At 39.1% G+C, this 24,740-nt stretch overlaps 2 protein-coding genes and 1 long non-coding RNA gene across 6 annotated transcripts in view; 1 reads left to right on the top strand and 2 right to left on the bottom strand.

The window, feature by feature from the left end:
- Positions 1-1,469, bottom strand: part of LOC134226009 (single-stranded DNA-binding protein 3) — a 196,968-nt gene extending 195,499 nt beyond the window's left edge. For 2 of the 4 annotated variants that reach the window (XM_062706519.1, XM_062706520.1), the window contains exon 1: positions 1,336-1,469. The gene's annotated coding sequence lies outside the window, so the exon portion shown is untranslated. The remainder of the gene's footprint in view (positions 1-1,335) is intronic. The other 2 variants (XM_062706521.1, XM_062706518.1) reach the window with 2 other exon arrangements.
- Positions 1,470-9,802: 8,333 nt separating this feature from the next.
- Positions 9,803-11,047, bottom strand: LOC134223056 (uncharacterized). Its single transcript, XR_009982453.1, has 3 exons — positions 10,833-11,047; positions 10,705-10,778; positions 9,803-10,036 (listed from the first exon to the last, which is right to left on the bottom strand). It is a non-coding gene; the product is annotated as an uncharacterized LOC134223056 (long non-coding RNA).
- A 3,349-nt stretch (positions 11,048-14,396) lies between these two features.
- LOC134222799 (cuticle protein 16.5-like) lies at positions 14,397-23,926 on the top strand. Its single transcript, XM_062701952.1, has 3 exons — positions 14,397-14,535; positions 14,600-15,082; positions 23,365-23,926. Exons 1-3 carry the CDS (start codon positions 14,527-14,529, stop codon positions 23,830-23,832), a joined length of 960 nt encoding a protein of 319 aa, XP_062557936.1. The 5' UTR covers positions 14,397-14,526; the 3' UTR covers positions 23,833-23,926.
- Positions 23,927-24,740: the final 814 nt, after the last annotated feature.

Raw genomic sequence — 24,740 nt, 5'->3', positions numbered from 1 at the left:
TCATTTGAAAAATGCTCAGTTTTATTTCATTTTCATATTTCTTCATGGAAATTTTTTATTTTGTGTAAAATTTTGTAATTGTTTATTGCTAATATTGATTTATTCATGGAAATTTTGTATTTTTTCCCTGGAACATTTTGATTTCATCATGTAAAATTCTTCTTCTATAATTGCAATTTTTGTCTTTAAAAGTGCTAATTTGTTTTTGTTTCGTGGATTTTTTTTGCATTTTTTTTTAAATTTTGCATTATTTGTGGAAAATTTTATATTTAGTTATTGCTCATATCCTGATTTATTTACTGGCAATTTGCTATTTTTTATGAAAAATTTTTAATTCTTTAGTGGGAGTTTTAATTCTAGTCGTAAGCAAAAGCTATTCGTGAGCTCTTAAAGTATAGCGAACATTGTGATTTATTACGTTTATGTTTTGATTATGTTTAGGTGTGATTTTCAAGTGAAGGAAAAGCTGTTTTGGAAAATCCGATGGACATACAAAATCGCAATTTTTATTATTTTTTTTATGAAAGTACATTAAAAATGAACATTGTGATCGATTAACTCAAAAGTGATGAAAAGTATAGAAATCATCAAAAGCTCTACGAAACATGTAAAAATAGCCCGAAAATACTAAATTGTCTTGAGTCTCCTTTAAATCTTATCCAAATAAGCTGAAATTATGACGGGCTTTTTTTGACAAAAAAATATAATTTTAGGTTGTATTACTGAAGCTTTTTGAAAACATGAAGATAAATATACTATACCCGAATATATAAAAGAAATAAGAATCTAAAGGCCTTTACGAATATAACACGAATATCAATCACATAAACCCTTTGATGTTCAATTCAACAATCTACCAGTAAATCATTTATTGTTATCGAGATCGTAAATTACTCGGATAGCTGAAACTCTTTCAATATTTTTACATTCATCACGTCAATGACGTCAATACTTCACACTAAATTTAAAACAAAAGATAAACAAGCAATAATGTGTATGGTATGCCACTTTACTGTGTGATTTGCCTTTTTACAAATAAACCTTATCAGCCGACCTTTAAGTGGTGCTCTCGCCAATGACATGCATTGTTAATATCTCACTTTTTTTGTTGTGGCTTTGTCAAGAGTGAGTATTGTTATCAGGCTTGAATTTATTTTTGGACCAATCACTACTTCCACTTTGAGGGTATCAACAATCTTAGATTTTTTTATGGTCTAACAAAGTAAAACGTATCATGCAGAAATTCTTTCAAGCCTGGAGTAAAAGCATCAATCACATTTTTGTTGTGCATTTTGTAATAAAAAATTCACAGTTGAAACATTGTAAGATCATTACCTTAAAACCAGTGCCCACTAGATGTTAATCAGGTTCGAACAAACGGTATCAAAATTAGAAACCTTTAATACACAAATCTCGCATTTTCTACACCAGGCGAATTGTACCGAGCGAACCGGACAGATTGGCTTCGCGATTGAAAAATGGGTTTTTGTCAGATGCCAAAACGACGGGTCAGTTCACGTGCATGAAGGGTACATAACATAAGCAGTGGGAGTGTATGTTGCCGGTAGTGTGCATGATGCAAATGTGTTTTTACTGTCGACTGTACGAATGGGTGAATAAATTAAACACATTATTGAATAAATGAAAATTTAGATTACTTTAAAATTACTTATTGAGATTTAACTTTAGTTACAGTTTCAGCATTAGCGTTATGATGCATTTTATATATTATTATTGCAAGCAGTACTTCATTCCCTCATTTGCACACATAATGACGGTCCGTTTATCGACTGTCAAAGTTTGACAAACAGCCCAGTACCTGTATTGGTGTCGCATCGCACTTGAACAGTGTCAGGGGTGTAGAATCCAACGTCAATCGCTTTTATCTGTACTAAACTGGAATAACTGAACGAAGCATGCGGGGATGCTATTTCAAAGTGGCCGTTGAAAAATTAATTCCATGTTAAGCCAAGCTTATATAATTTTCAATGGTTTATTATTTAGAAAATAACGATGTGTATAATATTGTTGTAAATGAATGTCAATGTTTGATTATTATTTTTTACAATATTTAAATTATTCTCTATTTAATTTTGCATTCTAAAAGACAAATAGATAACCTAAAAATATTAAAATTAAAAAGCTACAAACCGAAGTTTTTTCATGAACAATACCCACTTTTAAAATTTGGTAGAAAAATGTTTTATTGACTATAATATGTTGTTTTATTTGTGAAATTATGTATTGCAAACTTTGTTTCAAAACGAAAGAATATAAAATCAAAAAATAATTCATTCAAAATTATCATATCATGGCGAAGTTGTTTTTTATTAAAATGATGTTTCAGTACTTATACCAAACGTCGTGATGCTTAACGATTTATGCCTAACTATATTTCAAAGCTAAGCTAAAGCTAAGCTAAAGCTAAGCTAAAGCTAAGCTAAAGCTAAGCTAAAGCTAAACTAAAGCTAAAGCTAAGCTAAAGCTAAGCTAAAGCTAAGCTAAAGCTAAGCTAAAGCTAAGCTAAAGCTTGGCTAAAGCTAAGCTAAAGCTAAGCTGCTAAGCTAAAGCTGCTTAAAGCTAAGCTAGCTAAGCTTAAAGTTGAAAGCTAAAGCTGTAAGCTAAGCTAAAGCTAAGCTAAAGCTAAGCCCAGCCTCAGCCAGCCCCAGCCTGCCCAGCCCCGCCCAGCCCCAGCCTGCCCCAGCCCCAGCCCAGCCTGCCTGGCTCAGCCCGCCCAGCCCCAGCCCCTCAGCTCCAGCCCGCCAGCCTGCCCAGCCTGGCCCAGCCCAGCCTCCAGCCCGTCAGCCCGCCCAGCCTGGCTCAGCCTGCCCAGCCTGGCTCAGCCTGGGCTCAGCCTGCCCGCCCAGCTCAGCTCAGCCAGCCTGCCCCAGCCAGCCTCCCAGCCCGCTCAGCCTGCCCAGCCTGCTCAGCCTGCCCAGCCCGGCTCAGCCCGCTCAGCCCCGCTCAGCCTGCTCAGCCTGCTCAGCCTGCTCAGCCTGGCTCAGCCTCAGCCTGGCTCAGCCTGCTCAGCCTGCTCAGCCTGCCTCAGCCCGGCTCAGCCTGCTCAGCCTGCTCAGCCTGCCAGCTCAGCCTGCTCAGCCTGGGCTCAAAGCCTGCTCAGCCTGCCTCAGCCTGCTAAAGCCTGCTCAGCCTGGGCTCAAAGCCAAAGCCTGCTCAGCCTGCTCAGCCTGCTGCTGCTGTTTAAAGCCTGGCTCAGTGCTTAAAGCTAAGCTGCTCAGCTCAGTGTGCTAAGCCTGCTCAAAGCCTGCTCAGCTCGCTCAGCTGCTGGCTCAGCCTGCTGCTTAAAGCTAAGCTTTAAAGCTTCAGCTGCTAGCTTCACAGCTAAGCTCAGCTGTTAAAGCTGCTAAAGCTAAAGCTAAGCTAAAGCTAAGCTAAAGCTAAGCTAAAGCTAAGCTAAGCTAAGCTAAGCTAAAGCTAAGCTAAGCTAAAGCTAAGCTAAAGCTAAGCTAAAGCTAAGCTAAAGCTAAGTAAACCTAAGCTAAAGCTAATTACTTTGATTACGATCACTTTGGGACACCCTTTTTATATTTGCTCCAGTTACATTTTGTTTCCAATCGAATACCACCCTTGCGATGTTTCACTTTCATTCGAATTCCTCAACGATGACGAGTGACCGCGACCTTGACGGAGATGTAGCTTAGTGGATGATTATATTTGTATCTGCACATAGCATACTGCTCAAGTGGATTTGGATGTTTCATTTTTTTTTCGGAGGGAAAGATCGTGACTTGTCTTTATGGGCTAATGCCAGATTCCGCTGCATGGCTGCCGAGAAGATTGACATGACGAATTATTATTCTTCACATCAAAATTCATAACCATTGGCGTTGGCTGCATGGTGCATATTTTTTATCTCTTTCGTGCAACAATTTGCACTAAAAAGTAAATTATTTTTGCTATACCAATCGATACAGCTTTGCTAATTGCGGTGATGTCTATCTGTGGATATTAATGTGCATAGACACGCTCATCAAACTCACTTACTTTTCGGTATTGATAAATGCTTTTAAAAACCAAAATATCAAACACACAGATAATGTGTTTGAAAAATGTAATTCGTGTTTTGATATCATCAGTATGGCCTTATTTAACCACACCTTTATATTCTAAAAAAAGTAACTATGCTTCCCATCATTATATCCATCAGCACGAACAAATCATCCCTTATGAATGGGTCCTGCCAGTTAGTCAATACAGTTCACGGCACTGACCTGACCTTCACTGTTCGTTTGATTGAAGTAAGCAACAAGCTTTTTCAGCAGATCTTCGTTGCTCCAGTGCAGACCTCCAACAGTGCCATCGACCGACCGACCACCAATCAATGAAACGAAATGCAAAGCTCTCAACAGTAACTATTCCAATCTGAAGAGTGCTTACAGTCGTTAGTGGATCCACTACTCAGGTCAACTGCGTGGACCGTACAGAATTTATTTCACGAAAATGAATTATGATGTCACTCTTTTATGTAACCGTGAATTTCTGGAGAAAAAAAATCTCCAATATGTTATGCTGAAGTGGGATGACATCCACTCCAACTAGAAATCCTGAGAAATCGGTGAATCTTCACTGGCATCACATCCTGGTTGATCGTAAAACCCTAGGAAACAATGCCTCGAAGCTTTCTTCAATTTGTACCATGTTCAAGACAAATCGATAATTACTAATAACAATATTCACGTGAGAACAAATTGACTTCTTTTGGTCCAAACTACTCGGCACTTCATTACCCACCGAGGGTCGTCTTTTGAAAACGAAAGCGGAAAACGCAGATCAAAGGGTGCCCTCCGTTGGAGTCACAGCGACAAAGCGCGGGTTAATAAGAGGTCATACTCACAATTGGCTTGATCGTGGTTATATTGTGGGTAGATCAAGATATGGATGGCTCCGATACAGACACGGCACGGCGGCGTCGTGCAGCGTGACAAGTGAATTTTTTGTTGCTTCTTGAGATGGGCCATGCAAGGCATGAAATATCGACCATCATCGCCTTGATCGTGCCTTCTGGAAATGGAAGTAACTTGTTACGCTAAGTTATTGCGATGCGACCTTTGCATATTGCAAGGGCGCCGCGTAAGGGCTAGCAAGAACAAAGAGTGACAAGAAAAGTATTCCAAGGGTATCTTTCTCAAAGACGATAATCACTTCGATTTGTATGCATGTGTGTAGTAACTCACAAATTGTTGGGTGGAAACGTATGTAGAGCAAGACTCTAGCCTGGATGGTGGCTCACTACTAGTGAGCTACCATCCAGGCTAGAGTCTTGCTCTACATACGGTTCCACCCAACAATACAAGTCGAAGACGATGATCACTTCGGTACTTATTGAATAATATGAAAGTAAAATATAATCACCAAAACCCTGTCATAATTGTAAGTATGGTATGGTGCAAAAGTTGGTTCGGTAATTGTACCAGTATCAATTATGGGATTTCATGCCCTCCACTGCATTGATAAACAATTTTTCTCATGTCGAATAAATTTCATTAGGGTCAATATTCCCTATCGGCTTAATTCAGTGTGATTTGGAAGCAGTTACTCGAATGTGTTCTGATTTGCTACTTCACTATTACAAGTCATTTGCTCAATTGTACATTCGTAAAAAAATATAGTGACGATGATGATGACGAACTTACTCAGAATTGAAAGGATAAACAACATAGTCGTTTTCTAGTCCTTAAAAACTTGACAAGTTTCACGCTTTATTAAACCTCTGTCTGATTGAGAAATACAATTTGTTTTTGATTTGTTTATTTTTTTAATTAATCTCATCTGAACATTATCTCAATGAAAATATAGGATGGGAAAAACCTGATCAAAGGGGCATGAAAACCCCATACATTTTCTTAAAATACAATTATATATACCTATAGAAAGTTTTGTCATTATACAAGGTCTGTCAATTGAAGTGCTACATTACAATAAACAGATAAATTGATCAAAACAAAAATATTGTATCTCAATTGCATTCAGTTCCATGAGAAGACATATCACTTTTTCAAAGTTCGAGTTCGAGTTCATATTTTTCGTCCTTGAGTCACTCATCACAGACGTACAGACATAGTACAATGCCCGCAGGTGCACTTGTGGTATTTTACCATATGCCACCAAATGTCGCTTTAGGACTTCCATAAAAAAAAACTTGATGTTTTCGAGCAGACGCGGCCTCCAACATACTCCAGACAATGAAATTCATAGGTTTCAGGGTCCGATTGTAACAGCCGGGGTACGATTTTTAACAGATCCAGTCAATTTATTTGTTTCGCGGATGATATAGACATTGTCGGATGAACATTCGAAAAGACGGCAGAACTGTCGGCTGAAACGTGTAGTAATAAAAGTTGGACTGCTGGTGAATGCATCGAAGTCAAAGTACTTGCTAAGGGGTAGAACCGAATGTGATAGGGCTCGCCTGGGAAGCTGTGTTCCGATGGACTGGTATATCTTCGCGGTGGTCCAGGAATTTGTCTAACTTGGACCTTGGTAACGACTGATAATAATGTGAGTCGTGAAATACGAGGCGCATCATCTGTGGAGAATCGAAATGACCGGTTCTGCTGTGCGGGTGAGTAAATTAATAAGAAAGTGAAACCATAAGTGCAAGTTTGTTCGTGTTTTGTATCATGGATGCAGAACGATTGCACGGGAGTGCACGATTGGACGCGTTTGTGTTAGGACACAGAATAATCGGAGTAGTGCTATATGCGGTCGATGAATAAATAAAGAGAGCGTGACCTTATTTTCAAGAAGTACGCAGAATGATCGTGCGACCATCCGAAATAATGTGTTATGCTTCGTGCGGCTGGTAAATGAACAACGCGTGCAAGAACGATCGCGCGATCATTCAGAATAATTTGTTTTGCTTTGTGCGGCTGTGAAATTAATTAACTAGTGTGCGTATGGTCGTACTTTAGGTTTGATATGTAAAACCGTGAGAAGAGTATTTCCAATGCTCGTATTTATATCCCATCTTATATATCGCATCGCTTACCAAAGTGAATCCATATAGAATATCCTTCATAACTAACACAATATTCTATCCCAAGACCAGAGTTACTGTGAACGTGCTTCAGTTGGTGGTGCATGAGATGCGTACTGTGCTTTGGCTTTGGCGCAGTAGCACATTTTTATACGTATGCATGAGAAAAAAGTAACTTTGCCCAATCGTGGAGAAGCAGAGGTATACTCGGTCTCTAGTAGCAACGAGAGTCGGACTAACAATCCTTTCCTTCCCGAGCAGGAGCAACGACCATGATAACAGTAATTGGTGTGAATTAGCCTTGCATAAGAGGCAAAATACCAAACAATAATACCATAAATGAATATGTAAAATACTTTAGGCATAACATGCTTACGCATTTCAATACAATACGCATCACAAATTATTATTCCTTCGTAGCTTAGTTGGTTAAAGCACCAGTCTAGCGTACTGTAGGGTCATGGGTTCGAGTCCCATCGAAGGGAAAGTGGTTACCTCCAATACATTTTCCAAATCAATATCTTCCACATAACGTACATATTCACATATGAGTTTCATAACATTGTAAATTAACGTCCAAGTCGGGTGGTTTAATCCCCGGAAATAGGCAATTAACTTTGATTGAACTGAATTATTATTCGTTTGATATCGAAATACCTAAGCATGTTATGCCTAAAGTATTTTGTATATAATTTTTTGGTATTTTACCTAATGTGCAAGACTAGTTCATAACAGAGTATGATATCAATAACAGAATGAGGTATTATTGAGGTTATTTCTCCTGCTCGGGTTCCTATATGACCAATAGAACGTGGCCTGTGCCGATATTAACTAAAACTGTTTGAGCTACCGAATCGTGTACATTATTAGAATGGATAGCCAACCCCTAGCTCCATTCATTTGGATCTCTGTGTATTTTCGCAAGTTCTGAGCAATCATGGAGTAGTAACTACGAATTGTACGGTTATAATGGTCATGCTCATGCTCAAATACAAGGCGCATCATCTGTGGAAGTTGGGCCTACTACTGGCTCCAGAAGAAACTGTGAACAGAAAAGATTCACACCCGCTTCAAATGTATCATGTATAGAACACTCATAAGAATGGTTGTCCTCTACGGATATGAGACTTTGACCATGCTCAAAGAAGACTTGCAAGCCCTCGAGATATTCGAGAGACGCGTGCTAAGGACCGTCCTTGGCAGGTGTGCAGGAGAACTGTGTCTGGCGGCGAAGGATCAACCACAAGCTCGCCCAGCTCTACGGCGAATCCAGTAACCAAACCAAAACTTGTATTCAAGAACTGCATAGGCCTACATTATAAAATCTCCACATAAGAACTTTACAAGAAATGTTATCTTCCCCCCGACAGCCCACTGTTTAAGAACAATCGTCACGTAATCCAAATTTGAAAGTACTCTCGTTTTCAAGGGCACATCACTCAATACGGAAGCAATGCACAACTTCCATTTTTATTATTTCACTCTTGCTACGATACAGCAAAGCTGAAATATTAAAAGTGACAGTTGTGCGGTTGGTTCCAGGAAATACAAAACTATCATAGAATGCCATAACCTTTGAAATCATAAAGTTTGATGTGCCGCATGATGTGTTTTACTTATTTCTCAAGATTGAATTTTGAACCGGTACTAGGTAAATCTGTCCATCGGTTCCACAAAACTATCATAGAGTGCCATAATTTTTGAAATCATGAAAGTCGATGTGTCGCATTATGGGTTTTATTTATTTCCCAAGATTGACCTTTGAACCGGTCTTTGGTAAATCTGTCTACCGGTTCCAATCGGTTCAAATACGATCCAAGAAGTAACTTTTGAAATCATGAAGTTTAATGTGTCGCATGATGTGTTTTACTTATTTTTCAATATTAAATTTCGAAGCGGTACTCGGTAAATCCGTTTTCCGGTTCCAATCGGTTGAACTACGACCCAGGAAGTACAAAACTACTATAGAATGCCATAACTTTTAAAATAATGCAATTTAATGTACCGCAGATGGATTTTACTTAGTTCTTAAGATTGACCTTTGAACCGGTACTCGGTTAATCCGTTTACCGGCTCCGATTGGTTCAAATATGGCCCAGGACATCCAAAACTATCATAGAATGAAATCAAAAAGTTTGATGTGCCGCATAATGTGTTTTACTTATTTCTCAGAATTGAATTTTGAACCGGTACTAGGTAATTCTGTACACCGGTTCCAATCGGTTCGAATACGGTCCAGGAAGAAGAAAATTATCATAGAATGTCATAACGATTGAAATCATGAAGTTCCCCATAAAAAATCCTCCCGACTTTCCCCTCGACTAAATCGGTTTACGTCGGTACGATCGACCTATGTTGAACACGACGAATTTATAGATTGTTTCACCGAGCCATATGGGACTTTTACACAGGAGGCCACCGACGCGACGTCAAACGAAATCGGTAGACTAACATCGACAAAATCGAATGAATAATAGGTGAATTTAGTATTAAATGATGTGTGATGAAACCAGAGGAAATAGAGTAATTAATCGAGTTATTAAAAATTATTATTGAGCTAATCAGATATAATCTATAGATTGATCGGTGTGGCAAATAATGAAATCAGGCGAAATAGGGTGTTTAATCGATTTATTAAATTTCATCATAGATCCGATTAGATTAAATCTATAGATTAATTGATATGTAAAATATTCAAATCAGACAAAGTAGATTGTTTAATCGATTCATTAAAATTCACCAGGGAGCAGATCAGACTAAGTCAATAGATTAGTTTATGAAGAAAATAATTAACAGCAGACGAAATATGGGGTTAAATCGATTTATTAAATTTCATCATCTACTGTATCAGATTAAATCTAGAGATTGATCGGTGTGCAAAATATTGCAATCCGACCAAATAGGGTGTTTAATCGATTTGCTAAATGGATGCCTTGGGCGATTATTCGTGGAATCATCCATTCTTCCGTAGATCTTGACTCAGACCCGGGTGCACGAACACTTTTTCGATCGAGCGGGATCGCGTCAAACTCCATGATTCTGCAAGAAAAATAAGGAATTACGTAAAATTATGAAGTTTTCTAGGGATACTTGTGTCACACACTGAAAACAAATGAAATTGTTTAATACTGAATAACCTTAGAACACATTAGGACATGATCAAACAGCCTAAGATAGTTTCCCACCTCGGGAATCTAGTATATGCCCCCCATGTTTCAACTTAATTGATAGCACGGAATATCAACAATCTGACCACGTTCAGAATACGTGGGGACCAAAGTCCGACGGATGCTACCTTTATGTACTCTCAATCTTCATTATTTTTAAACTATTTGGTGACATTTTGGAAAATATCCTTTTGTTTTCAGGTTGTTGCATGTATTTTCTAGAGTGAAATTTACAAAATATCGGTGCGGATCAAACATCCCATCTCGTTACGACAAAATTTGACACCTTCCGGTTCTAAACTGGGACTAAATATCTTAAACTGCAGCCACAGACCGCAGGAAAATTTTGCTTCAGATTTTTGTCATCAAATATTTTTGAAAGGACACAAGAAAAGTAAACCTAATCAATGATCCGGTTACTTCAAATTCGTTGAAATGGTTACTAGAGAATCTAAAAAACCATTTCCAAACTTTGTCGAACTTCCTTTGGGAGCCAGTGATCCACACAGATGTGAAAATCTTTCAAAATCTATTACTTACCTTGATTAACTGCTAATCGAGCTGCTAATTACCGGAAAACCAGTCTTCCGGCATGTTTCGGAACGTGCCTCGGTCTGAAAAACTCTCAAATTAGTAGCATTTAAGTATTTTAATTATCAAAGACTTACTTGCTTCATATTACATTTATAAACACAGGCACCCGATTTCGTACGTTCATTAATCAGGCGACAAAAATAAACAACAAATACACAATCAATCGATTATTTTACCGATGAAATCGGCACCGATTTATTTATTCAATTAATCTATCGACGAAAATAAGTAGCCAACGATAATCGACTTCGTCGGTATGAAAATAGGCCGATTTGGTAGTCACCCGATTTCGTCGGGTGATCGTGAAATTTCGGAGCTGTCAAATTTTTTATGGGGTTTGTATTGTCATCACTTTTGAAATCATGAAGTTTGATGTGTAACATGATGGTATTCGCCCATTTCTGTGAAGTGACCCCGTAACAGATTCCGGCAGAACGTTCGGAATCCGGAATACAGACCATGTTTAGGACCGATCAAATTCCTGATCATATTTAGTATAATTTATGCGCCGTTTCCAATCAAAATATCTAAAACAATCATTTCCGAAGTATGCGTTCCTAGAAATAACCAAAAGCTAACACCCATTTTAAATCCGGAATAACTCCGGAACCGAGTGGCCAATCCTGAAAATCCGTAAAACTCCCAAAACTTGAATACGCTTCTTTTGGAGAAGGTTGCGATAATAAATGTTAAAAGACAAAAGAGTTGCAGCAAAAAAGATTTTTAGTTTTTGTTTTCCAAAAGGGGGTTGGTAATGGAAGGGTTAAGATCGTTTTATTTATTTTGTTCAATAGAAGCAAACGTCTGCTCATCGTTAAATATCCGAAACGACTACATGTAAAGCATCCGAGCCTAGCGGTGAATATTTATAGGCGACTCATTAGAATTGCTACTGTGTCTTAGCATTCAACCATCATTGTAATAAGTAAAGGTATTGGACTCGGTGGCTAGCACATGGGTGCGCTGTGCGGATGGTCGAAACAAGTCCAGTCCTTTACTAATTACACTAATACACGTGTATCTTCATCTTTTTCTTCATTGGCATTACACTCACCATTGGAACATTGCTGCCTCCCAGCTTAGTGTTCATTAAGCACTTCCACAGTTAACGGCGAGATTTCTGAGTCAAGTTACCTTTTTTGCATTCGTATATCATGAGACTAACACAGCACGATGATACTTTCATGCACCAGGGAACCCAAAAATTTCCTAGACCGGACCGGGAATCTTACCCAGCCACTCTCAGCATGGTCTTGCTGTGTAGCCGCGCATCTTACCGCACGGCTAAGGAGGGCCCTAATACACGTGTATACTCCTATCAAATCCTCCAGAGTATGCCAAGTTCTTATACAATACCTGCACGTGATGCAGAACTGTATTAAAATCTTAATTATGTCTACGCTTCCGACCTGGCAAGTACAAGAAAGCGTAGAGCCCATGGAGCTAGGTGGGCGGATTATGTACAAATCGATTTGACGAGCGTGGGAGCAACCGAGGAAGGAGAGATATGGCCTCGAACGTGGCGTAAAATTGTTGATTCAATGTCATCTGTTCAGATGTAAGCAAATTTAATGAAAAGAATATTTTTGGAAATTCACTCGAACAAGGGAATTTCTTCTAGCCAACTCTTTCAGAAGTTTTTTTAGACCCTTGGAAATTCCTTTAGAAATTTTTCAGAAATTATTTTATCAAATCCTTCCTCTTTCGAAAATACCTCGAAAATTTGTTAAAGAATACATTCGAAAATTTCTCCTGAAATTCCTCATGAAAATCCTCTAGGAATTCTTTCAGAAACTCATGCGCCAGGAGTTCCTTCAAAGAATCCTCAGAAGAAAAATTATCCAGAAATTTATTTAGTAAAACCATAATATCCTATTTCCAGATTAATTCCCAGTTTTTTAAAAGAATTGCATCTGAAAAATCTCCAGAAAGTTAGTAATGATTGCTCTTGACGGGTGAATAACTTAAAACTTAAAAACTTAAAATTTAAAAATTCACGTAATTAAAAGAGGAAAACAATTAGTGATGATCTATCACTTATGTGTACACAATTTCAAGTTTATAAGTTTTTTGATATTAACAAACAGCCACACATATTTCACCAAAGACATCCCCTTATACAAACTACACATACGATTTTGCGCACTCAATAAATAAAATTTATTAAAGGTCACAAAACGCGAACGTTAGTGACGATCTATCACCTATAAGCAAGGAATGTAAAATAACAACATTGCCAATGACAACAACATTGTCCTCTCTTGTAAATGTTGGGACAAACTCAACTCGCAATAAGCGTTTGTCCCAAACTGCAACAGAATAGGACAATGATAGCCTGCCGCTCATTTTGAGAAATAGTCGGTTTCCGATGATGTTTTTGGTTAAATTAGTATCAGTTATCATAGCTTAGACATAAACTTAACCATCTGTGGACATTATTTGTGTTTTACTTCTGAAATATACAAGTTATCGCAGTTTGAAAAGTTTACAACAATTACCTCTCCATGTTTGTTGCAAATAAAATGGAACGCAACAATGTCTTTATCCTCTGCAGATGAGAACAAAGAGTTATCGCTATTCTCTTTTGTCGCTTGTTTTTTGCATTTTTCAGCGACAATTACATTCCTTGCCTATAAGTTAAAAATAATTTTAATAAGTTATAGCAAAACGGTATTTGCCCACAGATCGGAATAGCGATCTATAAATATTCAATACTTTCTCAATTGTAGAACTTTATTGATGGATTCATTCGAAGCTATGGATCATGAGGACTTCTTCTATAGATCTTCTTCTTCTCGTTGGCATTACATCCCCCACTGGGACATTGCCGCCTCGCAGCAAGTCGAGTCAAGTACGAGGCACTGAAAACGGCCTCATGGTTGAGGTCGAAATACGTATCTGGAAACAAAACGTAGGGGAAATAAATGGAAAGTACTCGTCTTTGACAGTTGAAAACATTCTACTAAAAGAGCTTAAATATTTTTTCTCAAACAAAACTTTTTACAAAAATGTTCCGTCTGACGCATAGAGACTCCGTAAAAATCGGTGGCCGTTGATCTAAAACGGCCAAACAATGGACTCTCGAAAACACGAATGATCAAACTAATTGGATAAAAATAATGAGCTATAGCAAAGATACCATCAAAAGTGTAAAAAAACAGATTTTAGACGCAAAAAGTGCATAAACAAATACTAATATGTAAAGCATTTTGTCTATAAATAAATCTGCATAGCCACATGTTCCTGTATGCTATAGCTTTTCGCTTTTCAAATATGTAATAGTTCTAAAAACAAAGTAGAGAGGTAAAAAACAAAGATGAATCAGATTCTTTCCAATTTCAAGTTCACAAAACACAAGCTGACATCATTGAATCTTTGCGGCGTGATTAAGGGATTTACACACCGTCAAGATATGAATGCGAAAAGCTGATGATGAACTGGTATGCGTGATCCAATAAATTGATTTTTGGAGTGTCACTGCCGCAGAACAGCGCGCGAAAAGGAAACGGTTTTCGGAAAGTTGCTTCACTGATGCACGCTGCTCTTATGTGGTTTATTGTAACAGAACCAGTGAACCGCAATACGAAGGTTATGCCAATGGAAATGTAGCGAATTTTATGTATTGCCTCCGTGGGGCGACACATGTGATACTTATTTGAAAAAATCAACAGGTTGATTTATGACTATAAATATTGAGTCCAAAAGTTGGAACAGTATCATTGATTCCATCAACGTCTTCTGGTGTTAACTTCTAGCAGTGCAATCAAAATGTTCAAAGTAGGTGTATTTCCCATTTTGATCAAACTGAATTGAATAATTTATTTCTTTTGCATTTTTTCAGTTTGCTGTTCTCATCGCATCTCTGGCCTATGCCAGCGCCGGATACGCCGGATTACAGACACCTTACGTCGCACCTGTAGCTGCACACTACTCGTCTGCGCCTTCCGTTAGCTACAGCACTGTCACTCGCAGCCACGCGCCAGTCCTTACCCAAGGATACGCTCACTCTGCCCCAGTGGTGGTCGCCCCAGTCCAAACGTACTCCGCTCCACTGACCAAATCGTACAGCTATGGAAATAACTACGCCCCAGCTCTATCCTACGGACTTGGACACGGATATGCCCCAGCTCTAGCCCAGAACAGCTACGGATACTCTGCCTACGCTGCTCCACTGGCCACAAAGACCGTTGCTATTGCCCAGCCTCAGCTTTACCAGCAAAACAGCTATGCCGCTCATGCAGCTCCAGTTTGGGCCCCCAATAGCTACAACTACGGTGGAGATCATCTTCTAGGATACAACAACTATCAAGGACATTATGCCTACTGAAACCACCCAAAGACAACTTGAATAGCGATCTAGAATTGTTGGAATAAATCATAATTTATCAATCTAACGGTTGTTGTGCTTTTCAATCGAGTTCCGCTCTCAGAAGAATTTCCCGTGGTAACTCAGGTAATTCTGAAACACAGTTGTATGCATTCCCTATCAAGTGCGGAAGAATTTCACTTGAAATGCTGAAGAAATTCAGAGGAGTTTCTCGTGGGCGTTCAGAAGCATTTCCGATCACTGGTAGTGCCTCTGGTAATTGTGGGGCACCAGCATTTTTGGCTTAATTGGTCCACACAGTCAGTATTAGGTACTACAATTGGAGGCGTTAATAAGTCAAGCTATAAATCAATTTAAAAAATGTCAGGAAATTTCAAATATTACGAAATTTTTATTGCATTGTCTCGTTTATAAAATGCAATGCAATCGTCTAATTTACTGAAAAGGTCTCTAGAAATTCCTTGAAATGTTTTTCCAGAAACATCCAACTGAAAAACTATTTCAGGTATTCCTTGGAATACTATCAGAAATTCCATTCTCTCGGAAATTTCTCCAGTAATTCCTCAGGAATTTCCAGCAAAAAATCCCTTCCACAAATATAGGACGAACTTTCAGGATTTTTTAAGGCGTTGCCGAACGAATTGCTAACGGAAGTGTCAATGGAAGGCATTTCCGATATAACATTTGTCCAAGAATTTCTTTGGACATTCCTCCAAGTATTATTTCGAAATTTACTCTAGGGACTTTCCAGAAAATTCTCTGGAAATTACTTCAGAGATAAATCCAGAAATTCCTTTGAAGATTTCTCAAGTTACTTTTTTTTAATTCATAAAAGCAATTCTAAGAAAACCCTTTTGGATTTCTTCGAAAATTTATTCGGAAATACCTTAGAAACTTCCCCCAGGAAATTCTTTTAGTAAAACCATTTGAAATTTCTTCCGAAATTCCTGCAGAAACTATTCCGGAAATTTTGTTGTAAGAATTTTTCCGATAATTTATTAATAAATGGAATAGGAAATACTAAAGGAATTTTCGGAAGAATTTCAAAACGAAATTTTAAAGGAATTTGCAGATAAAATTCTTGATTAGACGTTAATTAATCAAAACAATATTGAAGAACGCAAATAGGTGCCTGCACCTTACAGATCAGACCTAGGGGAAAAAATAGCAATATATTGAGCTCAACAAACTTACATTCAAACCAATTGACGAAATTAAAGATAACGTATTTACAAAAGGTAAAGTCAAAATTTTAGAATCAAACAGACCGAATGTAGTTTTTTAAATACAGTGTGCGTGCAGTGTGTGTTTTGTGCATACATAGGTCAAATTAGTCAAGTCTTAAAGAAAAGATTAGACCAACATAAAAACGATAAGATTAAAACTAAACAAACTATTGACCATGATTGTAATCGACTGACTTATGTTCAAGCAGGAATGGATTTTTCGGCATGCAGTCTTCGAAAGTAAGCTGAATGATTTCTATTTAATCATCATTAGCGATTCGTTGTTGGATTTACACCTTCTTCAGGGCTTGATTACAACAAATCAAGCGACAGCGAATTTTGTAATTAAGCCCTGAAGAAAAAAAAAACTATTAACGAAGGACGCTGCTTTAGATTTGAAAAAAAAAACTCAAATTTAAGACGAGTTTCCTAGAACAGAAACTAGACTCATAGCAGAAGCTTTTAATATTAAAATTAGAGGAGAAGGAATTACAGTGAATTTACAGAGAGATTCTATCAGATTCAGATTGACTTATACCGGTTTATCTGAAAAATTAAAAACTACAAAAAACACACCACACAAACGTTTAACGTGATGATGACCTTATTAGTAGGTCGTTTTTTTTTCATGCACATATTTGGAACATCTAAATAAACGTAATATTCAATCGATCTAACTGTTGATTTGAAACGGAATAATATAAACTGTGCTTGCTTGTAAAATTCAATCAAATTTAATTGATTATCGAATGTTTATTGCTTTGTTTAGATTTGCTGCAATTTTACATTCTTTTTTACTTATGGATCCTGTACACCTCCGGTGGTGCAAAGGGCCGACTTGAAAGATCTCCATCCTGAGCGTTGTCCAGCTATCGCTTTAACCTGTTGCCAGGTTAGATTTCGGTCGACTTCTTTTATTTCTTTATTGAGGCTTCGCCGCTATGAGCCTCTGAGTTGCCTCTGCTGCAATATCCCGCTGGGATCCTGACTAATGCTTGTTTACAGATTTCTTTTCGGCCCTTAGCTAAAGTTTGGCCGACCCAGCCCCACTTCCGAACCCGAATTTCTATTGCAATCGGCCGCTGGTGACAACGATGATGAAGCTCGTTGTTTGAGATCCAGTTGTCCACCGGGCCCGAATTATATACCGCAGGCATCTGTTGATGAACACCTGCAGCCGTTGAGTGTTTTCCACTGATACACACCAATATTTCGCTAGCGTATAACAGCACAGATTTCACGTTAGAGTTGAAAATTCGTATTTTGGTGCGTTTACTTGTTTACTTGTGCGTTGCCTGTTTTTCCAGACATTTCTTAAACTCGCAAAGGCAGCCCTTGCTTTCTTGATCCGTGCGCCTATGTCGATCTTGGTACCGCCGTCTGACGCCATTTGGCTACCAAGATATTGGAAGCTTTCAACATTCTCCACTGGTTGCCCGGCTACTGTGAAACTGGAAGGTGTCACCGTGTTTACATCCAACGATTTGGTTTTGTTGACGTTGATGACTAAACCTGCCGAAGAGGAGCGCGCGGCAAGGTCGTTGAGCTTACTCTGCATATCAGAGCGCCGTTGCGCGAGGAGTGCAACATCATCCGCCAATTCGAAGTCATTTAGGTGCTCCATGGTTATAGGCTGCCATAACAGCCCGCGGTTTGGTTCACGGTCAATCGCATCTACCAGAATCTCGTCGATTACGATGAGGAACAGTAACGGTGATAGAATACATCCTTGCCTCACACCAGCTACGACCCGGATAGGGTCGGACAAGACCCCATTGTGCAGCACTCTACACGAGAAGGCCTCGTACTGTGCCTCGATGACTCCGATGATTTTCTCAGGAACTTCCTTGCGTCTCAGGGCGCCCCACATATTCTCGTGATTGAGACGGTCGAAAGCTTTTTCGTAGTCAATGAATACCAAGTAAAGGGTCTCTTGGAATTCGTTGACCTGCTCCAGAATGATGCGGAGCGTGACAATATGGTCCACACAGGATCTTCCGGCACGGAATCCGGCTTGCTGCCGCCGGAGAGTCGCATCGATCTTCTCCTGAATCCGGGCTAGGATAATTTTGCACAGAACTTTGAGAACGATACACAGTAACATAATGCCTCGCCAGTTATCGCATACAGTCAGGTCACCCTTTTTGGGCACCTTCACTAAGATACCTTGGATCCAGTCGACCGGGAAAGTTGCGGTATTCCAGATATTACGGAATAAACGATGCAGTAGTTGAGCGGATGTATTCAACAATATCGGAAAATTAATTTGTAAACTCTTTTCGGCAGTTTCTCTCTAAATTCTTTTAGAAATTCCTTTGGAAACTCTCTTAAGAATTTCTTTGGAAAATTTTTCGTAAATACCTTCTGGAACTCCGTCAGGAATACATTTGGAAATTGTTTTAGGAATCCTTTCAGAAATTGTTTTAAGAGCAATCCTTGGAAAATTTGTTCGGGAATTCCTTGGAAATGCTTCTAGAGATTCCTTCGAGAATTTCTTTACAAATTCTTTTAAGATTTTTTTCAAAATTCTATTAGAAATTCAATCGGTAAACCCTTTAGGAATTCCATCGTTAATGCTATTGGATATTTGTTCAGAATTTCTACGGAAATTCCTTTAAAAATACCTACGGAAATTGTTTCAGGAAAACCTTCCAAAATTTCTTTGGGAGAATTCATTTCATAAATTTCTTAATGAATTCCTTTGGAAATTGCTTTAGGTATTCCTGCCGAAATTGAATAAGGAAATCCTTACTTTTTTCTAAATGAATTGTATCAGCAATTATTTTCGGATTTTCTCTTACATATTCTTCCAGTTATTCCTTGAGAAACCCGTTCCGAAACTCTAGGATGAAATTTATTGAATTTCTTAAAAAAATTAACTAGAAACGTTAAGACTTTTGTAGATTCCTTTAGAAATTCTTTTAAAAATCAGAAATGTATTCAGACATTCTTTTAGTAATCATTCAGAAATCACTTCAGGAGTTCCGTTGAAAATTTCATCTGGAAATTCCTTTGACATTACCGTTAGAAACTTCCAATAATTCCTTTAGGATTTTCTATTTCATTCTTTAATAAGGCCGTTACAAATATCAATTCAGGTGTAGGAAGAAATACGTGAATATAAACGCCGCGTACTAAAAGACCGAGGTTCTGGAGGCCTTGGTTCCAGCACTTCGAGATCGATCGAACAAGCGTTGTGTTGGGATATTTTTTCTGATTTTCTAGATGAGAGTTTGGGGCCTCCTAGCTCCCTGGACTTTTACGTATGGTCGTACATGCTGGCCAAGCAGAGCGAACATCAAGTGAGAACTATGGACCAATTTAAGAAGCTCATCTCCAAAATATGGGACGAGATGCCGAAGGACCAGGTGCGTGCCGCGTTTGATTCTTTTGAGAAACGTCTCAAGCTCGTCATATAGCACAAAGGTTGGAGAGAAGGGAAGGGGTGGCTGCTGTCAGCTAATTTGTCGTAAAGGTTCTCAATAAATATTGAATAGAAATGCCAAAATGGCCGTTGCTTGAAAGGATAATTAGATCGAAAATAACTTTTGAACAGATATTTGGCCGAAAATTTCTTTGGACCAAAAATGTCATCTGATCGAATAGGTCGATTGGCCGAAAATGTCGTTTAGATTAGCTTAGCTTTGACTGACTGTACACATCTATAGTTGCTACTCCGTGATTGACCAAAATAAGCAGAATTTCACAATGCATCAACACAGACACTTTGTTACGAAATACGTTCAATCCCTCACTAACTGACTTATTTTCCGACCGTACAAAACAGAATTACATACCCGGATCCACGGCCGTTACGAATTATGTTCAACCGTGAACTAATTAATTTACTTTCCGACCGCACGAAACAGAACAAAAAACCCGAATCCGCCTCCGATACGAAACACGAAACAATCTTCACGAATCATACGTCAATCATCAGTCTTATGTATTCAAAAAGATGAGTTTTGTTTTGTCCGATGTTTCGGCCTTTTATTTTGGCCTTTTTAAGGGTGAATCTGTCTACCGTTTTTTGTTTTTAGTTTTTAGTTGGTTCGCTCACCCTTGAAAAAGGCCAAACACTGTTAAATGGTGCTGCACGCAGCGTTCATGAATTCGTGAACTAACAAATTCACGGTGTATTTAAAGTCGTTGTTTAAGAAACAACAGTCACGTTTTCTAAAACATTCTGAAAAATATGACTGGTGTTCCTGAATCCATGAACAAATCACGGTATTTTTTGCTGATTCACGACTTCGGGAACGCTTATATGTGTGTGGAACTGAAGGAAAAGAGCAATAAATCAGAAAAGAAGGTACGAAAAGAGCAACAAATCAGAAAAAAGGTGAAAGTCTCGCTAATAAAGAGAGAAAAAAAGAAAAGATTAAAAGACAAGAACACCGTCTTCGACCAGAGGTCGTAAAGACTGAACACTTAACACCGAGCATGAGACAACGGACAGAACACATAACACCCAGTGGACCAGTGGAGAATTTTCCGTATCACGAAAAGTTTCCTTCTTATCGGGGTGGGAATCGAACCCACACTTCATAGCACATGCGTCTAGGCGATTGACGGTCACGAAGCCCACAAGATTGACAAGGGGTTTGATCTTCTGGATCGCAAAAGTAGAATCGCCACAATCGTTAAGCAGGATGTGTACTGCATCTGCGACTCATCGGACTCGTCGAGTTTCATGAACGGTTGCGATGCTTGTGAGGAATGGTACCACGAAGATTGCATCAAAGTTATTGATACGAAGGATGAACATTATCAAGAAATATTACTGCCAACGTTGTAAGGGGTGATGTTTTTCGCTCCAGAAAGTGGACCTACGAAGGACTTCCGAAGCTTAGTTGGTTAAATGCACCAGTCTGAGGGTCGTGGGTTCGAGTCCCATCGAAGGAAAGTGGTTACCTCCAATACATTTTTCAAATAAAAATCTTCCACATAACCCGGGTAGAAGCCGTGATATTGATAACAAAACACGATATGAACTTGTTTCAAATAAGAGTAAAAATAACAGGCGAAAATAACAAAAATTTCAACCGAAATATCATAAAAATATCAGGTTTTGCTTTTTACAAGAACAAACTAATAGCTCAAGCTATTGATTAGTTCTTGTTAATGCCAAAACCTGATATTTCTATGATATTTCGGTGCATTTTTTATTATTATTTTTACTCTTATTTCAAACAAGTTCATATCACTGACACGGTTGATCAAAGCGACGATGGATCGGGTGATATGCGTAGTTCGAGTTTCAGGGGCATTCTCGAGTCCCTTCGAAACGCGCAGAAGGTTACGGCAAGGTGATAGTCTTTCGTGTCTGCTATTCTACATCGCTTCGAAAGGGAAAATACGAAGAGCAGGGATTAACACGAGTGGTACAATTTTCAATAAGTCCGTCCAGCTATTTGGCTTCGGCGACGACATAGATATTATGGCACGTAACTTTGAGAAGATGGAGGAAGCCTACATCAGACTGAAGAGGGAAGCCAAGCGGATCGGACTAGTCATTAACACGTCGAAGACAAAGTACATGATAGGAAGAGGTTCAAGAGAAGACATTGTGAACCACCCACCGCGAGTTTGCATCGGTGGTGTCGAAATCGAGGTGGTAGAAGAATTTGTGTACTTGGGCTCACTGGTGACTGCCGAAAATGATACCAGCAGAGAAATTCGGCTGGAAATCGTACGTACTTTGGACTCCGCAAGACGCTCCGATCGAATAGAGTTCGCCGCCGTACCAAACTGACAATCTACAAACCGGTAGTCCTCTACGGACACGAGACCTGGACGATGCTCGTGGAGGACCAACGCGCACTGGGAGTTTTCGAAAGGAAAGTGCTGCGTACCATCTATGGTGGGGTGCAGATGGCGGACGGTACGTGGAGGAGGCGTATGAACCACGAGTTGCATCAGCTGTTGGGAGAACCATCCATCGTTCACACCGCGAAAATCGGACGACTGCGGTGGGCCGGGCACGTAGCCAGAATGTCGGACAGTAACCCGGTGAAAATGGTTATCGACAACGATCCGACGGGCACAAGAAGGCGAGTTGCGCAGCGGGCAAGGTTGATCGATCAGGTGGAAGATGACTTGCGGACCCTCCGTAGACTGCGTGGTTGGCGACGTGTAGCCATGGACCGAGCCGAATGGAGAAGACTCTTATATACCGCACAGGCCACTTCGGCCTTAGTCTGAATAAATAATAATCATATCATGTTTTGTTATCATTACTTGTCATAAGCTATATCGTCTACCCGGGAGGAAATCAGAACGTAGTACATTAATGTCCAAGTCGGGTTGTCCAATATCCGGAAAGTATGCAAGTAACTTTGATTGAACCGAAAATATTTCAAATTTTGTATACTTTTCTTCTAACTCGAATCGAAACTGAAAATATCTGAACAACAATATTGGCCATATCGAGACAAATGTATCGATGTTCCGATGTACCGAAAATATTAGACTGAAGTCAGTCAAAGCATGAGTTATTAGTGAACATGGTGAACCATGGTGTAACATATAAGTTTTCATACATTTATTGAGATTTTTTTTTGCCATCGATACTATCCAATATTAACCACATTATTTGTTTTGATCAACAAACGCTGTAATATCCGTAGAAACTCTTTCAATCACAGTCGAAGCTTTTGTTATTTTTCTAACATTATCAACCAATACTCGTGCCATTTAGTCCAAACTAGCACCAAATTGAAAATTCCGGAAAAAAATTCGGTGGGGTGAGTAATAATTTATAATTATTAAAAACAAACTCGTAGCACTTTAGTGCCTTCAATTAAATATATTAATTAACGATCGAAACCCATCGTGGGAAAATTATATCTATTTTAAGCTTTGTAGCTTCTCCTTTGATGACAATAGCCCAATACGTAACAAATGAACCAAACTGTATCATTGCATCAATCGTTGTCTTCCAGTGTTAACCTCCGACGTTTTGTGAAAAATGTTCCAAGTGAGTAATGCAGCAACCCACCACATATATCGATCGAATCTGATCAACATTTTTCGCCTTTCTTTTCCTTTCAGCTCGCAGTTTTCATCACCTCCCTGGCTTTGGCCAGCGCTGGTTACGTCGGACATGAGCAATCCTACGCGGCTCCAGCAGTGGCGGTACAATACTCTCCTGCTCCCGTCGTGAGCTACAGCAGCTTCACTCGCAGTCCTGTGCAATCCTTGCCCCATGGATATGCTCATGCTGCCCCAAGCCACACCTACGCTGCCCCATTGACCAAGCATGTCACTTACGGCCACAACTACGCTCCGGCTCTCTCCCACGGACATGGTTATGCCCCAGCCCTGTCCCATAACAGCTACGGCTATTCTGCATATGGTGGAGCTGCTCCATTGGCCACCAAAACCGTCGCCTTTGCCCAGCCGCAGTTGTACCATCAAAATACCTACGCGACTCACGCTGCTCCGGTCCTGGCCGCCCACGGTTACAACCACGGAGGTGCCCTTGCCTATAACAATCATCATGGTCATTATGCTTATTGAAGGGTGCCTTAAACACTTGTTGATTTATACGCTTATTGATTATATCCCGTTGAGTTGAATAAAATTATTCTCATACCTTCGATCAACAATAAAAGTTTCTTATTTATTATGATTGCAATAAAATATTTGCTAGAAGTGCTACAAAAACATAATTTGTTGTTCGCCTTTTAATGTATTTACAAGGTATGACATCCCATATTCGGAATATATAGTCTGTGGCTAAAGCAGAAAAATGATGAGATCGAAATCGAGTTTGGAAAAATGTAAAAAAGTAGTGAGTAGAAAATATAAAAGTAGAAACTAGAAAAATATCAGCAGAGGTACAGCGAGTGGGAATCGGTTTAAAATACGTCTGTCAGGATTCCTGCCTCAGGAGAAGCGAATCACTGCATTTGCTTGGTTGTTAGGCTAATTTCTGGTGCAAATCTGATACCACCGGAGGATCCTTTTGAATAAGTTACTCATCATTTTCAACATCGCCTTCAAGTGTGTAGGGTAAGATGGTATAATGTGCCCCAGGCCAAAACGCCATCTTTGATTTCTAGTAAACTGTAACTAACTAAAGTTAAAAATTATTTGATACCTTTAAATATTTGTATGACCATCATACTATGCGAATGGGGGAGTATTTTTGTATTACATAAGGGAAATAGGGGAAGTGGGGGTAGCACGGGAAGTGGGGGTAGGGGTTAAAACGCGCCACCCCTGAATAAGGTTAAATATCCCCATTTTGATTATTTTCAATAGTCTATACGATAAAGCAATGAAAAATATTGCCATTGGATACATATATTTCATGATTTTTCTCTAGTTATACATGAAAAACTCGAAAAAACGATTTTTGCGCGTTTTGATGCAATTCTAGCTCGGTGGAATTTAGTCTTTCTGTCGCTGTTATACATTGATAA

The sequence above is a fragment of the Armigeres subalbatus genome, chromosome 3, assembly GCF_024139115.2.
Source record: "Armigeres subalbatus isolate Guangzhou_Male chromosome 3, GZ_Asu_2, whole genome shotgun sequence".
Lineage (NCBI taxonomy): Eukaryota > Metazoa > Arthropoda > Insecta > Diptera > Culicidae > Armigeres > Armigeres subalbatus.
The sequence above is the reverse complement of the archived record's forward strand: the minus strand, read 5'-3'. Positions and strand labels throughout refer to the sequence as shown.

Excerpts from the sequence above, each read along its gene's own strand:
- LOC134222799 (XM_062701952.1), top strand. Across the intron at positions 15,083-23,364 it reads ATCAAGGACATTATGCCTAC|CTCGCAGTTTTCATCACCTC; the intron begins TGAAACCACCCA and ends TTTTCCTTTCAG.